Below are 17,945 nucleotides of genomic sequence, written 5' to 3' on the forward strand. Positions count from 1 at the left end.
CTTTTGCATGTGTTTAGAGTTAATTAGTTGATTCAGAAGATTAGGGTAATAGGTCGTTTAGAGAACCTTTTCTTGATATGCTAATTTATTGAGACAGGTTTTTTGGGTTATCAGGAGTTGTATGCCAAAATCATCAGTATTAAAACAATAAAAGACCTGACAAATTTCAGTTGGTGGATAATGAATCTATAATATATGAAAGTTTAATTGTAATCATTACATTATGGTAAATAATGAAATTTAACACTATATGCTAATTTTTTGAGAAGGACCTGTATATATATATATATACATTCCATGTGTTGGTATCGGACATTTATATACCATATGCTCACTGTTAGTTCTCCAGTAACCAGCCTATTAGTGGTAACAGTGGTCTCATCCGTTAATCGTCGGCCAATCATGTAATTGTCCTGAATATAGGCGGCAGCAGAGGGTTTGTGACAAAAAGGTAACAGCAGGGTGGTTCAGCTGACTTCCCCGGCTGTGATCTTTGACAATTGGTGGCAGTGATGGGATTTGTGTGATCTCTCTGGTGTCATCCTAGACAGTATTTTATCTCAGTATCTATAAGCCAAAATCAGGAGTGGAACAATCAGAGGAAAAGTATAAGGCCATGTTCACACGTTCCTGATTTCCATCCTTTTTTTTCTGCACTAAAAACCGCAGCTCTTGGCAGAAAACGCAGGTCCTTTTTTTGGTGCGTTTTTGGTGCGTCTTTTGATGCATTTTTTGATGCGTTTTTTAGTGCTTTTTTTATGCAGTTTTCTATGCAGAGTCTGTGTGTTTTCTAGGGAGTTTTTTAGGGTTAAAATGGCTGAAAATACCCTAACCCTACCCCTAACCCTTCCCCTACCCCTAACCCTACCCCTAACCCTAACCCTACCCCTAACCCTAACCCTATTCTAACCTTAGTGGAAAAAAAAAATTCTTTATTTTTTCATTGTCCCTACCTATGGGGGTGACAAAGGAAGGGGGGTCATTTACTATTTTTTTTATTTTGATCACTGAGATAGGTTATATCTCAGTGATCAAAATGCACTTTGGAACGAATCTGCTGGCCGGCAGATTCGGCGGGAGCACTGCGCATGCGCCCGCCATTTTGGAAGATGGTGGCACCCAGGGAGAAGACGGACGGACAGACACCGGGAGGCCTAGGTAAATATAAGGGGGGGAGATGAGGGCACGGGGGGGCGTCGGAGCACGGGGGGGTGGCATCGGAGCATGAGGGGGTGGGATTGGGGCACGGGGGGCAGCCACACTGCAGCGGTTCTGCACCACAAACCGCAGTAAAACCCGCAGATATATTTTTCATCTGCGGGTTTTACTGCGGGTTTGACCTCACAATGGAGGTCAATGGGTGCAGAACCGCTGCAGTTTTGCAAAAAGAAGTGACATGGTACTTCTTTTTTACCGCAGGTATTCAGCGCGGCTTTTTTCCGATTCCCGCATCATGTGCACAGTGGTTCCTGTTTTCCATAGGGTACAGTGTACTGTACCCTGTATGGAAAACAGCTGCGGAGCCGCAGCGGCAAAATCGCGGTGGTTCCGCAGTAAAAAACGCACTGTATGAACATGGCCTAATAGAAACACGTCACCACTTCTGCATTTTTCACCCCCTCCTGGTTTTGTCTTGCAAATACTGCTGCAAAATACCGACCAAATACTGAAAATGTGCACATGGCCACAGTAGTTTGCTATGAGTTGCTTGTCATAAGTATTTACTAACTGACCCTGGCCTGTTTTCTGGATACCCTGCTACCTGACCAAGTTTACTTGAGACCTTGCTGACAATGATCTTACTTAATCCGGCAGTTGATTCTACCTCTGATTCTGTCCTTCTGGCTCTGACCACAACTCTGTTCATCTCTGACTTTGTCACAAACCTAACCTCTTTAGTTTTGACCCGACTTGTCATCATCTCTCCTTTGCCAGCTCACTCCCTCTACCAGCAGCCACTTCGTGGATGTAACCCAGAGGACTCTGGTATTATTTCAGATTCCTTCACAGGGGTCAAAGAGTTAAGGGCAGGGTTCCTCTGGTACCAGCTAAGCAGAGTAGCTTGAGCACAGACTGTCCATGGAACCACTTTAAGAGCTGCCAGGCTTTCCTGTAGAGTTACCCTTAGGCTAATTTAATAACATTTAAATGCATTATTAATAGTGATGGGCAAGTGTACTCGTTGCTCAGGTGGTCTCTGAGTATTTGTAACTGCTCGGAGATTTAGTTTTCCTTGTCTCAGCTGCATGATTTACAGCTGATAGACAGCTTGAATACATGTGGGGATTCCCTAGCAACCAGGCAACCCCCACATGTACTCAGCCTGGCTAGCAGCCGTAAATCATGCAGCTGCAACAACAAAAACGAAATCTCCGAGCAGACTGGGTCGCGGTTAGCAGTAGGGTACCACAGGGGTCAGTATTGGGCCCTCTTCTTTTTAACATATTTATTAATGACCTTGTAGGGGGCATACAGAGTAGAATTTTAATATTTGCAGATGACACTAAACTCTGCTGGGTAATCAATACAGGGGAGGACAAGTTTATATTACAGGATGATTTATGTAAACTAGAAGCTTGGGCTGATAAATGGCAAATGAGCTTTAATGGGGATAAATGTAAGGTCATGCACTTGGGTAGAAGTAATAAGATGTATAACTATGTGCTTAATTCTAAAACTCTGGGCAAATCCGTCAATGAAAAAGACCAGGCAGCTGCTACTAAGGCAAATAAAATAATGGGATGCATTAAAAGAGGCATAGATGCTCATGAGGAGAACATCATTTTACCTCTATACAAGTCACTTGTTCGACCACACTTAGAATACTGTGCACGGTTCCGGTCTCCGGTGTATAAGAAAGACATAGCTGAACTGGAGCAGGTGCAGAGAAGAGCGACCAAGGTTATTAGAGGACTGGGGGGTCTGCAATACCAAGATAGGTTATTACACTTGGGGCTATTTAGTTTGGAAAAACGAAGACTAAGGGGTGATCTTATTTTAATGTATAAATATATGAGGGGACAGTACAAAGACCTTTCTGATGATCTTTTTAATCATAGACCTGAGACAGGGACAAGGGGGCATCCTCTACATCTGGAGAAAAGAAGGTTTAAGCATAATAACAGACGCAGATTCTTTACTGTAAGAGCAGTGAGACTATGGAACTCTCTGCCGTATGATGTTGTAATGAGTGATTCGTTACTTAAATTTAAGAGGGGATTGGATACCTTTCTGGAAAAGTATAATGTTACAGGGTATATACACTAGATTCCTTGATAGGGCGTTGATCCAGGGAACTAGTCTGATTGCCGTGTGTGGAGTCGGGAAGGAATTTTTTTTTCCCCAATGTGGAGCTTACTCTTTGCCACATGGTTTTTTTGCCTTCCTCTGGATCAACATGTTAGGGCATGTTAGGTTAGGCTATGGGTTGAACTAGATGGACTTAAAGTCTTCTTTCAACCTTAATAACTATGTAACTATGTTACAAATACGCGGAGGTCACCCGAGCGTGCTCGGGAAAACCCGAGCATACGAGTACACTCGCTCATCACTAATTATTAACATATTATTTTTTTCAAATTGGGCAACTACTTTAAGAAAGCCATTGCAATATAAAGTAGGTGATGGAGGACACCTACAAAATAGACTACACAGGGCTTGCTTATAGTTTATTGCTGTGGAGGCACATAGTTCTGTATGTAAACTGTAAACACGAAAAAGCAGATTTTAATGAAGAATATTTAATATTATTTAAAAAATACTTATAAAAATGGAAATTCAGTGTTATTGATTGGAGCCCTTATAAATAAAAGATATAAAGAGCAAATTCTCTACTGTACAATTATGTATCAGATGTCAGTCATGCACAATGTAAAATGAATGTTTTATTGCATTATACAAAAAAAGGTTGCACTCTATCGTGCCAAAGCATGTTGAATATGAAATACATGAAATATGAATAGCAAAATGGCTTTTTGAACATTAGGAAATATATTTGAGACGCTTTGCACAGAATTTGGCCAAATAGTGTGAGCCCATCAACACTATTTGGCCAAATTCTGTGCAAAGCGTCTCAAATATTTTCCTAATGTTCAAAAAGCCATTTTGCTATCTATATTTCATGTATTTCATATTCAACATGTTTTGGCACGATAGAGTACAACCTTTTTTTTGTATATTGTATATGGAGGTAGCTGCTCCTGGTATGCACCTATTCACACTAGTTTGGATGTTTTATTGCATCCATAGTGATATGAAGCAAGTCAGCATCTCCATGTTGTACACTTAATAGATGGACTGTTACTATGGTAACAGATGTAAAAGGACATAGTGAAGTCACCGAGAGAAGGAGAACCTCGAGGTTCCTCTGCCTGAGTTCCTACACAATATCATAAATGAAACACAGGCGCGACAGATGGGTCATAGATGCATCGGTGCCTCAATTCTTATTTTACTTCCATTCATTCAGTCTGTAACTGGTGAGGCATATCCGTTACACAACAAGTACGTGTGTGTTTATATATACATATATATTTATATATACCGTTGAAGCCAGAAGTTTACATACACTATATAAAAAGACACATCTGCATTTTTTTCTCAATAACTGACATGAAGTCACAATAAACTTCCCGTTTTAGGTCAATTAGGATTACCATAATTATTAGTATTTGACAAATGCTAGAATAATGAGAAAGAGACAGAGAGAATGTTTTATGACATTTTTATTACTGCACAGTCAAAAGTTTGCATACACTATGATTACTATGCTTTTAAACAATTCTGGACTGCCCATATGATGATGTCACATGTTTGGAAACTTCTGCTTTTTGGCAACATTTGAGTTAGTTAGAGACACACCTGTGGAAGTTTTTAATGCACACCTGAAACATACTGTTTCTTTGTGTAGCATCATGGGAAAGTCTAAAGAAATCAGTCAAGATATCAGGAAGAGAATTGTGGACTTACCCAAGTCTGGGTCATCCTTGGGTACAATCTCAAGATACCTTAAGGTGCCTCGTTCATCTGTACAAACAATTATATTCAAGGATCAACAAGATGGAAATATCCAGCCATCATGAAGGAGACGGGTTCTGTGTCCCAAAGATGATCATGCTTTGGTCCGACATGTGCATATCATCCCAAGGACAGAAGCAAAAGACCTTTTGAAGATGATGGTGGAAGCTGGTAAGATTGTGTCAATATCCACAGTGAAATGAGTACTGTATCAACATGGGCTGAAAGGCCACTCTGCCAGGAGGAAGCCATTACTCCAAAAGAAACATAAACAAGCCAGATTAATGTTTGAAATGCACACAGGAACAAAGACCTTATTTTTTGGAGACGTGTCCTGTGGTCTGATGAAACTAAAATAGATCTTTTTGGGCATAATGACCTTCTCTACGTTTGAAGGAAAAAAGGAGAAGCTTGGGAGCCTAAGAACACCATCCCAACTGTGAAACACGGGGGTGGCAGCATCATGTTGTGGGGTTGATTTGCTGGTGCACTTAACAGACTAGATGGCATCATGAGTAAAGAAGATTATGTGGCAGTATGGAAGCAACATCTCAACACATCAGCCAGGAAGTTAAAGCTTGGGTGGAAATGAGTCTTCCAAATGGACAATGACCCGAAGCATACTGCCAAAATGGTAACAAAGTGGATTAAGGATGACAAAGTCAATGTTTTGGAGTGGCCATCACAAAGCCCTGATATAAATCCTATTGAAAATTTATGGGCAATGCTGAAAAGGCAGGTGCGAGCACTGTGACCTACAAACCTGGATCACTTACACCAGTTTTGTCAAGAGGAATAGGCCCAAATTCCAACCAACTATTGTGAGAAGCTTGTGGAAGGATATCCCAAATGTTTGACCCAAGTCATTCAGTTTAAGGGCAATGGTACCAAATACTAATGGAGTGGCCATCTCAGTCTCCTGACCTCAATATCATTGAGCCACTCTGGGGAGATCTCAAGCACGCAGTTCATGCTAGACAGCCCAGGAATTTGCAGGAACTGGAGGCTTTTTACTAAGAAGAGTGGGACGTTTTTCCATTTGAGAAAATAAAGAACCTTATCCACAACTACCACACATCACTTCAAGCTGTCATTGATGTTAGAGAGGGGGCAATACACAGTATTAAGAAATGAGGTATGTGACCTTTTGATTGAAGTCATTTTGATGTTTTGGGTTGTCATTATGATTTAAAAAGAGAAAACAGTAGTTTGACAATAAGGGTATGTGCACACTGTTATGACCTGGTGGTCAGGACAATAATGGACCTGGTGGTTAAGAGCACACGGAATGACCTGATAGTTACTGATAATATAGGACGAGCTCTGAGACGTGGGAACTCTGCTGACCACAATCCCTAATCCTATCACACACACTAGAAATAGCCGTGGATTGCTCCTAACGCTCCCTATGCAACTCAACACAGCCTAAGGAACTAGCTAGCCCTAAAGATAGAAAAATAAAGCCTACCTTGCCTCAGAGAAATTCCCCAAAGGAAAAGGCAGCCCCCCACATATAATGACTGTGAGTAAAAATGAAAATTACAAACACAGAGATGAAATAGATTTAGCAAATTGAGGCCCGACTTACTGAACAGACAGAGGATAGGAAAGGTAGCTTTGCGGTCAGCACAAAAAACTACAAAAAGACGACGCAGAGGGCGCAAAAAGACCCTCCGCACCGACTCACGGTGCGGAGGCGCTCCCTCTGCGTCCCAGAGCTTCCAGCAAGCAAGACAACAATCAAAATAGCAAGCTGGACAGAAAAATAGCAAACCAGAGAAAAACAAGCAGGAACTTAGCTTCTGCTGGGAAGACAGGTCACAAGAACGATCCAGGAGCGAACTAGACCAATACTGGAACATTGACAGGTGGCATGGAGCAATGATCTAGGTGGAGTTAAATAGAGCAGCCAGCTAACGAATTAACCTCGTCACCTGTGGAAGGAACCTCAGAAGCCGCAGCCCCACTCACCACCACCAGAGGAAGCCCATGGACAGAACCAGCCGAAGTACCATTCATGACCACAGGAGGGAGCTTGACAACAGAATTCACAACAGCACACGTTGCGGATTCTCTGCAGATCCGCAGCGGTTTTTGCAGTGCAGAAACGCTGCAGATACGCAATTGATTTACAGTACAATGTAAATCAATGAGAAAAAAAAATACTGTGCACACTTTGTGGAAAATCCGCTGCGGAAACGCTGCGGTTTAAAAGAAGTAGCATGTCACTTCTTTTTTGTGAATCTGCAGCGTTTTTGTACCCATTCCATTATAGAAAACCGCTGGGGTAAAAAACGCAGCAAATCCGCAAGAAAAACGCACAAAAACCGCTGCGGAACCACACAATAAACACGACAAATCCGCAGGTGCATTTTCTGCCAGGAGAGGCAGAATCCGCGCCAGAAATTCCTAAGGCTAATCCGCAACGTGTGCACATAGCCTAAATGGCTTCAGCCAACCACTAACCATGAGTGGAGAAAAAGTTTTGGTGTTATCATTCATACTCTCTGAAAAAAGGCCAAGAAAGCAAAAAATTCTGCTGGTGTATGTAGTATACATATATATATATATATACTACATATACTATATACTATGAATATAATTTATATACACTGTATGTACAGCAGGTGAAATAAGTATTGAAGACATCACCAATTTTCTAAGTAAATATATTGCTAAAGGTACTATTGATGCGAAATTCCCACCTAATGTGAGTAACTACCCATCCAATCCAAATAGGTGAAGTAATCAAAATAGATATCCATAAATTAAGTTATGCTTAAAAATGAGAACTGCCCTGAGCAAGGCACGGGAGTGCCGCTCCACCACCTCTTCTCACAGCAAGCCCAGGACCCCACAGGTCCAGTACTCCAAGCTCTGCAGGAGCATTCGGACCCAATTGTCCATCATCCCCAGTCACTCCATTGAGGCATAACATACTTGGCATTAGTGCACCGTCTCTACAGGACTATACAGAGCGCTCTGTCCGGCTATTTCTAATAGGGCATGTGGATCTACCATCTCCCGTATACCCTTTTGGACCATACCCGGCACCACTGCTAAAGGACACCATAGGACCACTGTGTGTAAGACTAAGTTACCTTAGATATATAATCGACTTACCGCTTACCTCAGCACTTAACAGTCGATTACTTCGGCACTGGAGCGCCCTCCTTAGACATTACAGAGACATGACTTGCACTAGAAAAATTGCCCTCCTGCTTTCCCTTTTTTGCCATAAATGTACATATCGCTGGAAACCAAGCAACCCCATGAATAAGACCCTGGTGGGTCGAAACGTTGGGTTTGGTCTGATTTGAACACGTTTGTTCCTATTTATTTTATGGCTACCTCTTTTGGTCACAATAAATTTGTTGAATACTTTTTGCATCATATCAAGTCTGAGTGCGGTATTTTTTGACATATAAAAATGAGAACTGACACGGAGAAAGTATTGAACATGCTTACTGAAATTTAATACTTCTTAGAAAAGCTTTTGGTGATGAAGCTTTTAGACGTCTCCTGTATGGAGAAACTAGCCTCCTACATTGCTCAGGTATGATTGTGGCCCATTTTTAACAACACAAACACTATTCACGTCCTGAAGGTCCTGTGGGCTCCTTCGATGAACTCTGAGCTTTAGTTTCTTCCATACATTTTCTGTTGGATTCAGGTCAGGTGATTGGCTCGGCCATTCTAGCAGCTTTATTTTCTTTCACTGAAACCAATTGAGAGTTTCCTTGGCTGTGTTTGGGATTATTATCTTGCTTAAATGTCCACTCTCATTTCATCTTCATCATCTTGATAGAAGGCAGCAGATATTTTTCAACAATGTCTCTGTACATTTGTCTGTTCATCCTTCCTTCAATTATATGAAGTTTGCTAGTGCAGTATGCTTATAATCCCCACACTATGATTTTCCCACCTCCAAACTTCACTGTTGGTATGTTGTTTATGGTGTGATCTGCAGTGCCTCTTGGCCTTCGAGCATGGACTCATCTGCCCTGACTATATTCTCCCCGCATTTCACAGGCTTGTCTAAATGTTGTTGAGCAAACTTTAAACACGTTTTTTGTTGAGCAATGGAGTCTTGCATCCAGAGGGTGCATTCAGGCCATGGAGGTTGAATGCATTACTTATAGTTTTATTTGAAACAATTGTACCTGCTGAATCCAGGTTTTTCTGCAGCTCCTCACAGGTGGTCCTTGGCTCTTGGACAACTTTTCTCATAATTCTTTTCACTCCTTTGTCTGAAATCTTGCATGAAGCACCTGGACGTGACCTGTTTATGGTGAAATTATGTTCTTTCCACTTCTGGATTATGGCCCCAACAGTGATCACTGGAGCATTCAGCAGTTTAGAAATTCTTCTGTAACCAATTCCAACAGTTTGTTTTACAACAATAAGGGGGTGAGGGTCTTGAGACAGCTCACTGGTTTTACCCATCATGAGATGTTTCTCGTGTGTCACCTTAGCAATGATTGACCTTTTTATAGGCCATCAGTTGAACCAGCTGATATTATTTTTCACTAAGTTGTAGGATTGCTTTTAATTACTGCTATATTTCAGCTGGTGTCATGACTTTTCATTGCTTTTTGCACCTTTATTTCTATATATATGTTAAATACTTTTTCCCTGTGTCGATTCTCATTATTACATATAACATAATAATTTATGGTCATCTATGGTTTGATTTATTTTCCTGTGTAGATTGAATGGTTTGTACCAACATCTAGTGAGAATTTCTTGTCAATAGCACCTTTATAAATATATTTGCTTAGAAACTTGGTGACGTGTTCAATAGTTATTTCACCTGCTGTATATCGTTTGTTACCCGTAGAACGAATTACATTTATTGCATAGATATAGTCATGGCCAAAAGTATTCACACCCCTACAATTCTGTCAGATAACACTCATTTTCTTCCTGAAAATGATTGCAAACACAAATTATTTGGTATTATTATCTTCATTTAATTTGTCTTAAATGAAAAAACACAAAAGAGAATGAAGCAAAAAGCAAAACATTGATCATTTCACACAAAACTCCAAAAATGGGCCAGACAAAAGTATTGGCACCCTCAGCCTAATACTTTGTTGCACAACCTTTAGCCAAAATAACTGCGACCAACCACTTTTTAGACCATTCTTCTTTGGCAAACTGCTCCAGGTCCCTGATATTTGAAGGGTGCCTTCTCCAAACTGCCATTTTTAGATCTCTCCACAGGTGTTCTATGGGATTCAGGTCTGGACTCATTGCTGGCCACCTTAGAAGTCTCCAGTGCTTTCTCTCAAACCATTTTCTAGTGCTTTTTGAAGTGTGTTTTGGGTCATTGTCCTGCTGGAAGACCCATGACCTCTGAGGGAGACCCAGCTTTCTCACACTGGGCCCTACATTATGCTGCAAAATTTGTTGGTAGTCTTCAGACTTTATAATGCCATGCACACGGTCAAGCAGTTCAATGCCAGAGGCAGCAAAGCAACCCCAAAACATCAGGGAACCTCCACCATGTTTGACTGTAGGGACCGTGTTCTTTTCTTTGAATGCCTCTTTTTTTCTCCTGTAAACTCTATGTTGATGACTTTGCCCAAAAAGCTCTACTTTTGTCTCATCTGACCAGAGAACATTCTTCCAAAACGTTTTAGGCCTTTTCAGGTAAGTTTTGGCAAACTCCAGCCTGGCTTTTTTATGTCTCTGGGTAGGAAGTGGGGTCTTCCTGAGTCTCCTACCATACAGTCCCTTTTTATTCAGATGCCGACGGATAGTATGGGTTGACACTGTTGTACCCTCGGACTGCAGGGCAGCTTGAACTTGTTTGGATGTTAGTAGAGGTTCTTAATCCAACATCCGCACAATCTTGCGTTGAAATCTCTTGTCAATTTTTCTTTTCCGTCCACATCTAGGGAGGTTAGCCACAGTGCCATGGGCTTTAAACTTCTTGGTGACTCTGCGCACGGTAGACACAGGAACATTCAGGTCTTTGGAGATGGACTTGTAGCCTTGAGATTGCTCATGCTTCCTCACAATTTGGTTTCTCAAGTCCTCAGACAGTTCTTTGGTCTTCTTTCTTTTCTTCATGCTCAATGTGGTACACACAAGGACACAGGACAGAGGTTGAGTCAACTTTAATCCATGTCAACTAGCTGCAAGTGTGATTTAGTTATTGTCAACACCTGTTAGGTGCCACAGGTAAGTTACAGGTGCTGTTAATTACACAAATTAGAGAAGCATCACATGATTTTTTGAACAGTGCCAATACTTTTGTCCACCCCCTTTTTATGTTTGGTGTGGAATTATATCCAATTTGGCTTTAGGACAATTCTTTTTGTGTTTTTTCATTTAAGACAAATTAAATGAAGATAATAATACCAAATAATTTGTGTTTGCAATCATTTTCAGGAAGAAACTGAGTGTTATCTGACAGAATTGCAAGGGTGTTAATACTTTTGGCCATGACTGTATGTCTAAATTAAAGTGTGGCATTTATAAATCGTTTGCTCCTGTATTGTCTTCCTGAGGGTAACGGATCAGAGGTTTGGGAATATTAGCTGTAATTCTTTGTTTTAGCTTCAGTAAAACTGTAATCCCAATGTAGCACAATAGCAAGGAAGAAACTGAGTTGTTATGGAAACTGAAGCTCTGGAACAAAGTTGCTTAAAGTAGTTTAATCATCTTTATGTGGCTTTGGAAAGCAGTAGCTATACACAATAAAAATCAGATTAGACAATGTGTAATCAGGCGATCATTCACAGATGGTAGATATGGGTTGAATGGATTTTGGCCAATGGTAATCAGAAATGAATGATGCACGGCAGCAATAAGTCTTATTAATTCTGTCCCAAAATGAAGAACAATAGCAGCAACACTCCAAATGTTGGTGAAAAAAATCCTTAGTCCTTTATTTAACAAAGTAGAAAATAAAGAAAGACGTGGCGACACTCACCGATCCTGTGAAGCAGACTTTTCCTTTTTATTCAAGCAATAGTGAAACCGTCTTCACGGCACGGGGGAGACATAAACCAAAAGAGGTGAGCGGGGAGAGGACAACAGCCGTTTCACGCCAACACCGGCGCTTCTACGGGTCCACGCGTAAATAAAAAGGAAAAGTCTGCTTCACAGGATCGGTGAGTGTCGCCACGTCTTTCTTTATTTTCTACTATTACATGTTTGCTGTGCTTCAGACGTGAGCACCTCCCTGAAAACGCTAGGCTCGGCGGCTCCACTAGTGATTCCACATTGTATCTCGTTATCGGGCTGTGCTGCTTCCTACTTTCTCTTTGTGCATCGGACCTATTGCTTTATTTTACAAAGAACTGCATGGACAAGGTTGTAAAAAAAAAAAAAAAAAAGGCCACATTCAAGAAAAAACACCAAAAACAGGCAAAGATGCTTACCTGTCTAAATAGGCCTCAATACAAATGCACAAGCAGGGTGCAGCGGACCTGAACAAAATAGCAAATGCACAGGTGCAATACCTAATGAAACAGCCAGCCTTCAATAAGGGTTTGGCCGTGTGGTACACCAATGCACTAAGATAAAATACTCTGTATGTGGCGTGTTCACACAAGGAATACAAAGCATCTGGCTACAGCCTATTAATAACACCCTATGGCGGGCTACCCAGTGCTAAAATGCATCCCGTGTGAACAGAGGCCACAGTGTGCAGAACAATTTGGGCCCAGCTGCACCCTGCAAAAAATATACGTGCAAAAAAAACATATAAATATATGTAAGGTATTAGTTGATATTCTGGCCATAATATGGAAGCTGGCAACCCACGCCAAGGGTCCCTACGTATTGCCAGTCCTACTCTAACATGAAAAACACCAAAAAAGGACACATTCAAGAAAAAACACCAAAAACAGGCAAAGATGCTTACCTGTCTAAATAGGCCTCAATACAAATGCACAAGCAGGGTGCAGCGGGCCCAAACAAAACATCTTTGCCTGTTTTTGATGGACAAGGTTGTGCGGGCAAGGACAAGTGCAGATTATGCAGAAAAGAGAAACAGGACGACGGCCGTTTCACGTTATTCACGCTTCCATGGCTCCAGATTTTTCTTCATTTTGGGATTTCTTCATGTGGCTTTCCAGCAAGCACCTTCAACAGCGTACTTATTAATTCTATATTGGATGATTCCCGAACAATATTTTAAATATATTAATAAGATAAGGAATATAGGAAATATGGATAATTTTGATTTCGGAATGCAAAATATACTCGATATTCCGTCCAATTTTTCAAATTGGTGAAATAACAGCCCTATTAATGATAACTAGTGGTTAGTAAGCGTTCTCGCCACTGTTCAATACTCGATTGAACATTGGGCTGCTCCCTAAAGGTACTGTCACACTAGACGATATCGCTAGCGATCCATGACGTTGCAGCGTCCTCGCTAGCGATATCGTCCAGTGTGACAGGCAGCAGCGATCAGGCCCCTGCTGGGAGATCGCTGGTCGGGGAAGAAAGTCCAGAACTTTATTTCGTCGCTGGACTCCCCGTAGACATCGCTGAATCGGCGTGTGTGACACTGATTCAGCGATGTCTTCACTGGTAACCAGGGTAAACATCGGGTTACTAAGCGCAGGGCCGCGCTTAGTAACCCGATGTTTACCCTGGTTACCAGCGTAAAAAAACAAACAGTACATACTTACATTCAGCTGTCTGTCCCTTGCCGTCTGGTTCCTGCACTGACTGCTGGCCGTAAAGTGAAAGCAGAGCACAGCCACAGCGGTGAGTCACCGCTGTGTGACTCACCGCTGTGCTGTGCTTTCACTTTCACTTTACGGCCAGCAGTCAGTGCAGGAACCAGACGGCAAGGGACAGATAGCTGAATGTAAGTATGTACTGTTTGTTTTTTTACGCTGGTAACCAGGGTAAACATCGGGTTACTAAGCGCGGCCCTGCGCTTAGTTACCCGATGTTTACCCTGGTTACCGGGGACCTCGGGATCGTTGGTCGCTGGAGAGCTGTCTGTGTGACAGCTCTCCAGCGACCAAACAGCGACGCTGCAGCGATCCGGATCGTTGTCGGTATCGCTGCAGCGTCGCTAAGTGTGACGGTACCTTAAGTATCGTTGGTGCTCGAGCACAATGCTCAAGTCCCCGACCCACATGTTTTGTGGCTGTTAGACAGCAAATAAACATACAGGGATTTCCTGCCATTCACTGTAATGTAGACATGTTGGCTTCTGGCATTACTGTGATTGGCCGGCGGCATAGCGTCATCGGGTTTTATATGATGCGATGCCCGATATTCTGTCTCCCGGACTATCATCACTAATGATCTAATATATAATTGCCTAGAATACTACTTCCTGCAATTTGTGCCAACTTCCGTGGCTTTGTCCGGAGCTAATGTCCGGAGCTAATGTCCGGAGCTAATGTCCGGAGCTAATGTCCGGAGATAAGTGACGTCAACAGTGTCCAGTGTATGATTGGTCGCTCGCAGCAGGCGGCAGCCAATCAGAAACGTGCCGTACTGTGACACACTCCGCCCGCCATTTTGGTGTGATTTTTGAATTTTTACCTCACAGCAAGTTTCTACTGCGTGGAGGCGGGCCCAGTGACGTTGCTCTTCAAGCTCCTGCCGAATTTCGTCAAAAAAATGATAATACCATTTACCAAAGCTATATATATTTAGTTGTGAAGTGGTTCAGTGACATTTTCACACCAATTTTGAACTTTTGTTTGGTGTTTTCTCCATATACTGCCTATTATTTTTGTTCTTTCTTACTATTATTTATTAATTGTATTATTCTTACATTTGAATAAATAAAGTATATATGGATTCTAGACTCCCGATTCTTTAGAATCGGGCTGCCATCTAGTAACTAATAAAAGAATTGTTGCTCTGATATCAAGGCTGATAGATCTGCACTATGTTTATTTCTATCAGTCAGATGGCCGCTATTGAATTAGCGTGAAAGTTTAGGATATTTAATTTAATTTAATTTAAGTGAACATTTGAACATAGATAAAGATAAATCTGACACTGATCTGTTTTGAATCAACCCAGATTGTAGTGTAACATTTTTTTCTTCTTTTCTTTATTCAGCTTGGGGGATTGGAGGACTTGTTCATTATCTGTAGCAGCTCCACTGGGATCTTCTCGGTTGAAGCAGCAGCACAAATCTATATCATTTTGATTGTTAATACATTGTTCTAAATAAAACCAATATTCCTGTACTCTCCAACATCTGTCATCACTTCATTCAACTTCTTTGTTATTCAATACTTACCAGTAAGGTGGAAACATCCAGACTCGTGAGACAGACCTCTCCCTCTCCAGCTCTATTGTGTGTCAAACCTCTCCCTCTCTACCACTCCTGTCAGATCATTTCTCTCTAAGGGTATGTTTGCACGGGCCAAAACCAGCAGCGCTTTGGACGCAGCACATGTCCACTCTGTCCAAATTGCTTTTGAACACAGGTGATTCCGCATGTGTTCATTGAACAGTTCGGAATCACCGCATCCTATACTTTGGACGGTAATAATTATCTTGTGGAGACGGAGCATCTCCGCAAGGTAAATAGACATGCTGTGGTCTAGAAAGACATCTACACAAGAAAGCCACGGGTGTCCCTGCACGCATAGAGGAGATGGGATTTCATTAAACCCCATCCACTATGCTGTAACATCTGGCTGCCGCTGGTTGGACGTTGCGGATGTATGCAGCATCCAACCAGCAGCGTCTACTGACCGTGGAAACATACCCTAAGACTTCTGTGTGGGAAATCACTACCTTTTCAGATCTCCTGTGACAGACCACTTCCTTTCTAGCTCTCCTATGTGTCAGATGTGATGCCACGATCACTAATGGGTTTGGGGAACACTCGCTTGGCTGTGATATTCAGGCACACAGGAATGATCTTTCACTTAAAACAGTCTATGTGGTTTATTTTCTCCATAAACCATAGAACATGAACAAAAGACAAACAGTCTTACATCAGACAGATTAATCCTCAATGTCCATAGTAGAGCTCCGCTCTCTCAGGCCTGTGGGCACACAGGCTGTGCCATGTCCAGCACGCAGGCTCTATAGCCTAAACACGGTCTTTCTGTGTGCAGTTCAGGATGTCCGTCCCCACTTGGAACCGTCCAACACACAGGCAACTCTGTAGTGTCCAGCCTGGACACATGGAAATCTGGCCACACTGAAAGACTCCCAAAAACTCTACACCCAAGTGCCAAACACACCTCCATTACATATTTGTAACCACACCCAGGTACCTATCACATGGCCAGTCAGGTGATCGTGACATCACCGCAGGTCCTCAAACATACAACCACACACAGGCTTCCTCTTGGGTGTTCAGACACACCCCCTTGGGTGGGTATGTGGGTGACTGGACCCTCCCAACTCTCCAAGTCACTTGGAAGCCTCCCAATGTAAAGTAAACCTCTCGGCAGTAGATCTGCTGAGCAAAACATACCTAGGCTTCCATCACAGGGCCACCCACCTCTGTGATACATAACGGCCATTCATCACGACACCAGTCAGTGTCTCACCATCACAGTTACATTCCAAGCGTATCCTGAGGAGCCCATACAGCACCCCCTAGATGTAACAGGGGTCACTGCCTGACACAGACCACACCTTCTCTGCCACTTTTGTGAGTCAGAAAACTCCATATCCATCTCTACTTTGTGTCAGATTACTCCCTAGTTTGTTCTCCGATATGTCAAACCACACCCTATTCAGCTCTTTTTTTGTGTATAACCACTGCCTCTGCACCACTTCTGTGCCAGACAACTTCCTCTGTATACAGTTATATGAAAAAGTTTGGGCACCCCTATTAATCTTAAGCTTAATGTTTTCTAAAAATTGTTTTTTTTGCAACAGCTATTTCATTTTCATATATCTAATAACTGTTGGACACAGTAATGTTTCTGCCTTGAAATGAGGTTTATTGTACTAACAGAAAATGTGCAATCTGCATTCAAACAAGATTTGACAGGTGCAAAATTTACCAAATGGCTGCAATGAAACAAACAGTGAAAAATGTAAAGGGGCCTGAATACTTTCCGTATCCACTGTATATTAAAGTTTGGTGTCTAGGATAATTTACCATTACTTAACTTATTCCTGTAATAAAATCTTCATATCGATATCAACTTTAAATTTATCAACTCTAAATTGCTACTTAATTATAAACCTTATGTTCTGTAACAAAAAAAAAATTAAAATAATTTAATAAGATACCTTTAATCCATTTCATTCCAATAGATACCACTTCCTGGTCATTTATAGATTTGCTCGGTCAGCAGATACAAATGAGCAGAAAACCCTGCTCCAGAGTCCCCATCTAATCGCTAAATAATTGTGTTTTCAGTGGAGCTCCGAGTCCCAGAGGTTATTTTGGAAGCGATGATAGAATGATCCGAGGCCAAGGAGGAATAGTAAAATCACATGAAATGTCTATGTAGCAATCAGTCTTTTGGAGCTTTGTGTCACAGTATTAACTTTTGGTTCATTAAAGCTACAGTAATTGTCCAGTAACTCTCCAGTATCATATATTCCTTTATGGATGTTTTGAGCCTTTTCCAGCACTACAGTGTCAATGTGTCTGTGAGTATGTAATGAGGGAATTAATGAGAGAATTAATGAGGGAATTAATGATAACTTCTTAGAACCTCATAAACTATGGCTTTGACAGTATCCAATACTTGTATAAATAATTGCTATTCCATGACTTCTGGTCTTCCTTATTTTTAAAAGTTGATTTTAATTATATTAAGTTTAAAATTGCAAAGTGCTAATAAAAATAAGCAACTTTGCAATTCGATTGTTATTAAAAATCCTCTTCGTTTGCAGTCTAGCTTACTGACCACCACTGCAATCTATTTTGCAAGCTCTTTAAAGGAGAGCTTGTAAGCACGGCTTTTTAGCTGGCTGGAGAAATGACGCTGACCAGCTTCAGTGCTGGT

The 17,945-nt window shown here is 41.6% G+C and overlaps 1 protein-coding gene across 1 annotated transcript in view; it reads left to right on the top strand.

The window, feature by feature from the left end:
• Window positions 1–17,185, top strand: part of MOSPD2 (motile sperm domain containing 2) — a 172,551-nt gene extending 155,366 nt beyond the window's left edge. Inside the window, exon 15 of the mRNA XM_069761043.1 lies at window positions 15,073–17,185. Coding sequence (XP_069617144.1) covers window positions 15,073–15,183 — 111 coding nt within the window. The 3' untranslated portion in view covers window positions 15,184–17,185. The remainder of the gene's footprint in view (window positions 1–15,072) is intronic.
• Window positions 17,186–17,945: the final 760 nt, after the last annotated feature.

Source organism: Ranitomeya imitator, chromosome 3 (assembly GCF_032444005.1).
Source record: "Ranitomeya imitator isolate aRanImi1 chromosome 3, aRanImi1.pri, whole genome shotgun sequence".
Lineage (NCBI taxonomy): Eukaryota > Metazoa > Chordata > Amphibia > Anura > Dendrobatidae > Ranitomeya > Ranitomeya imitator.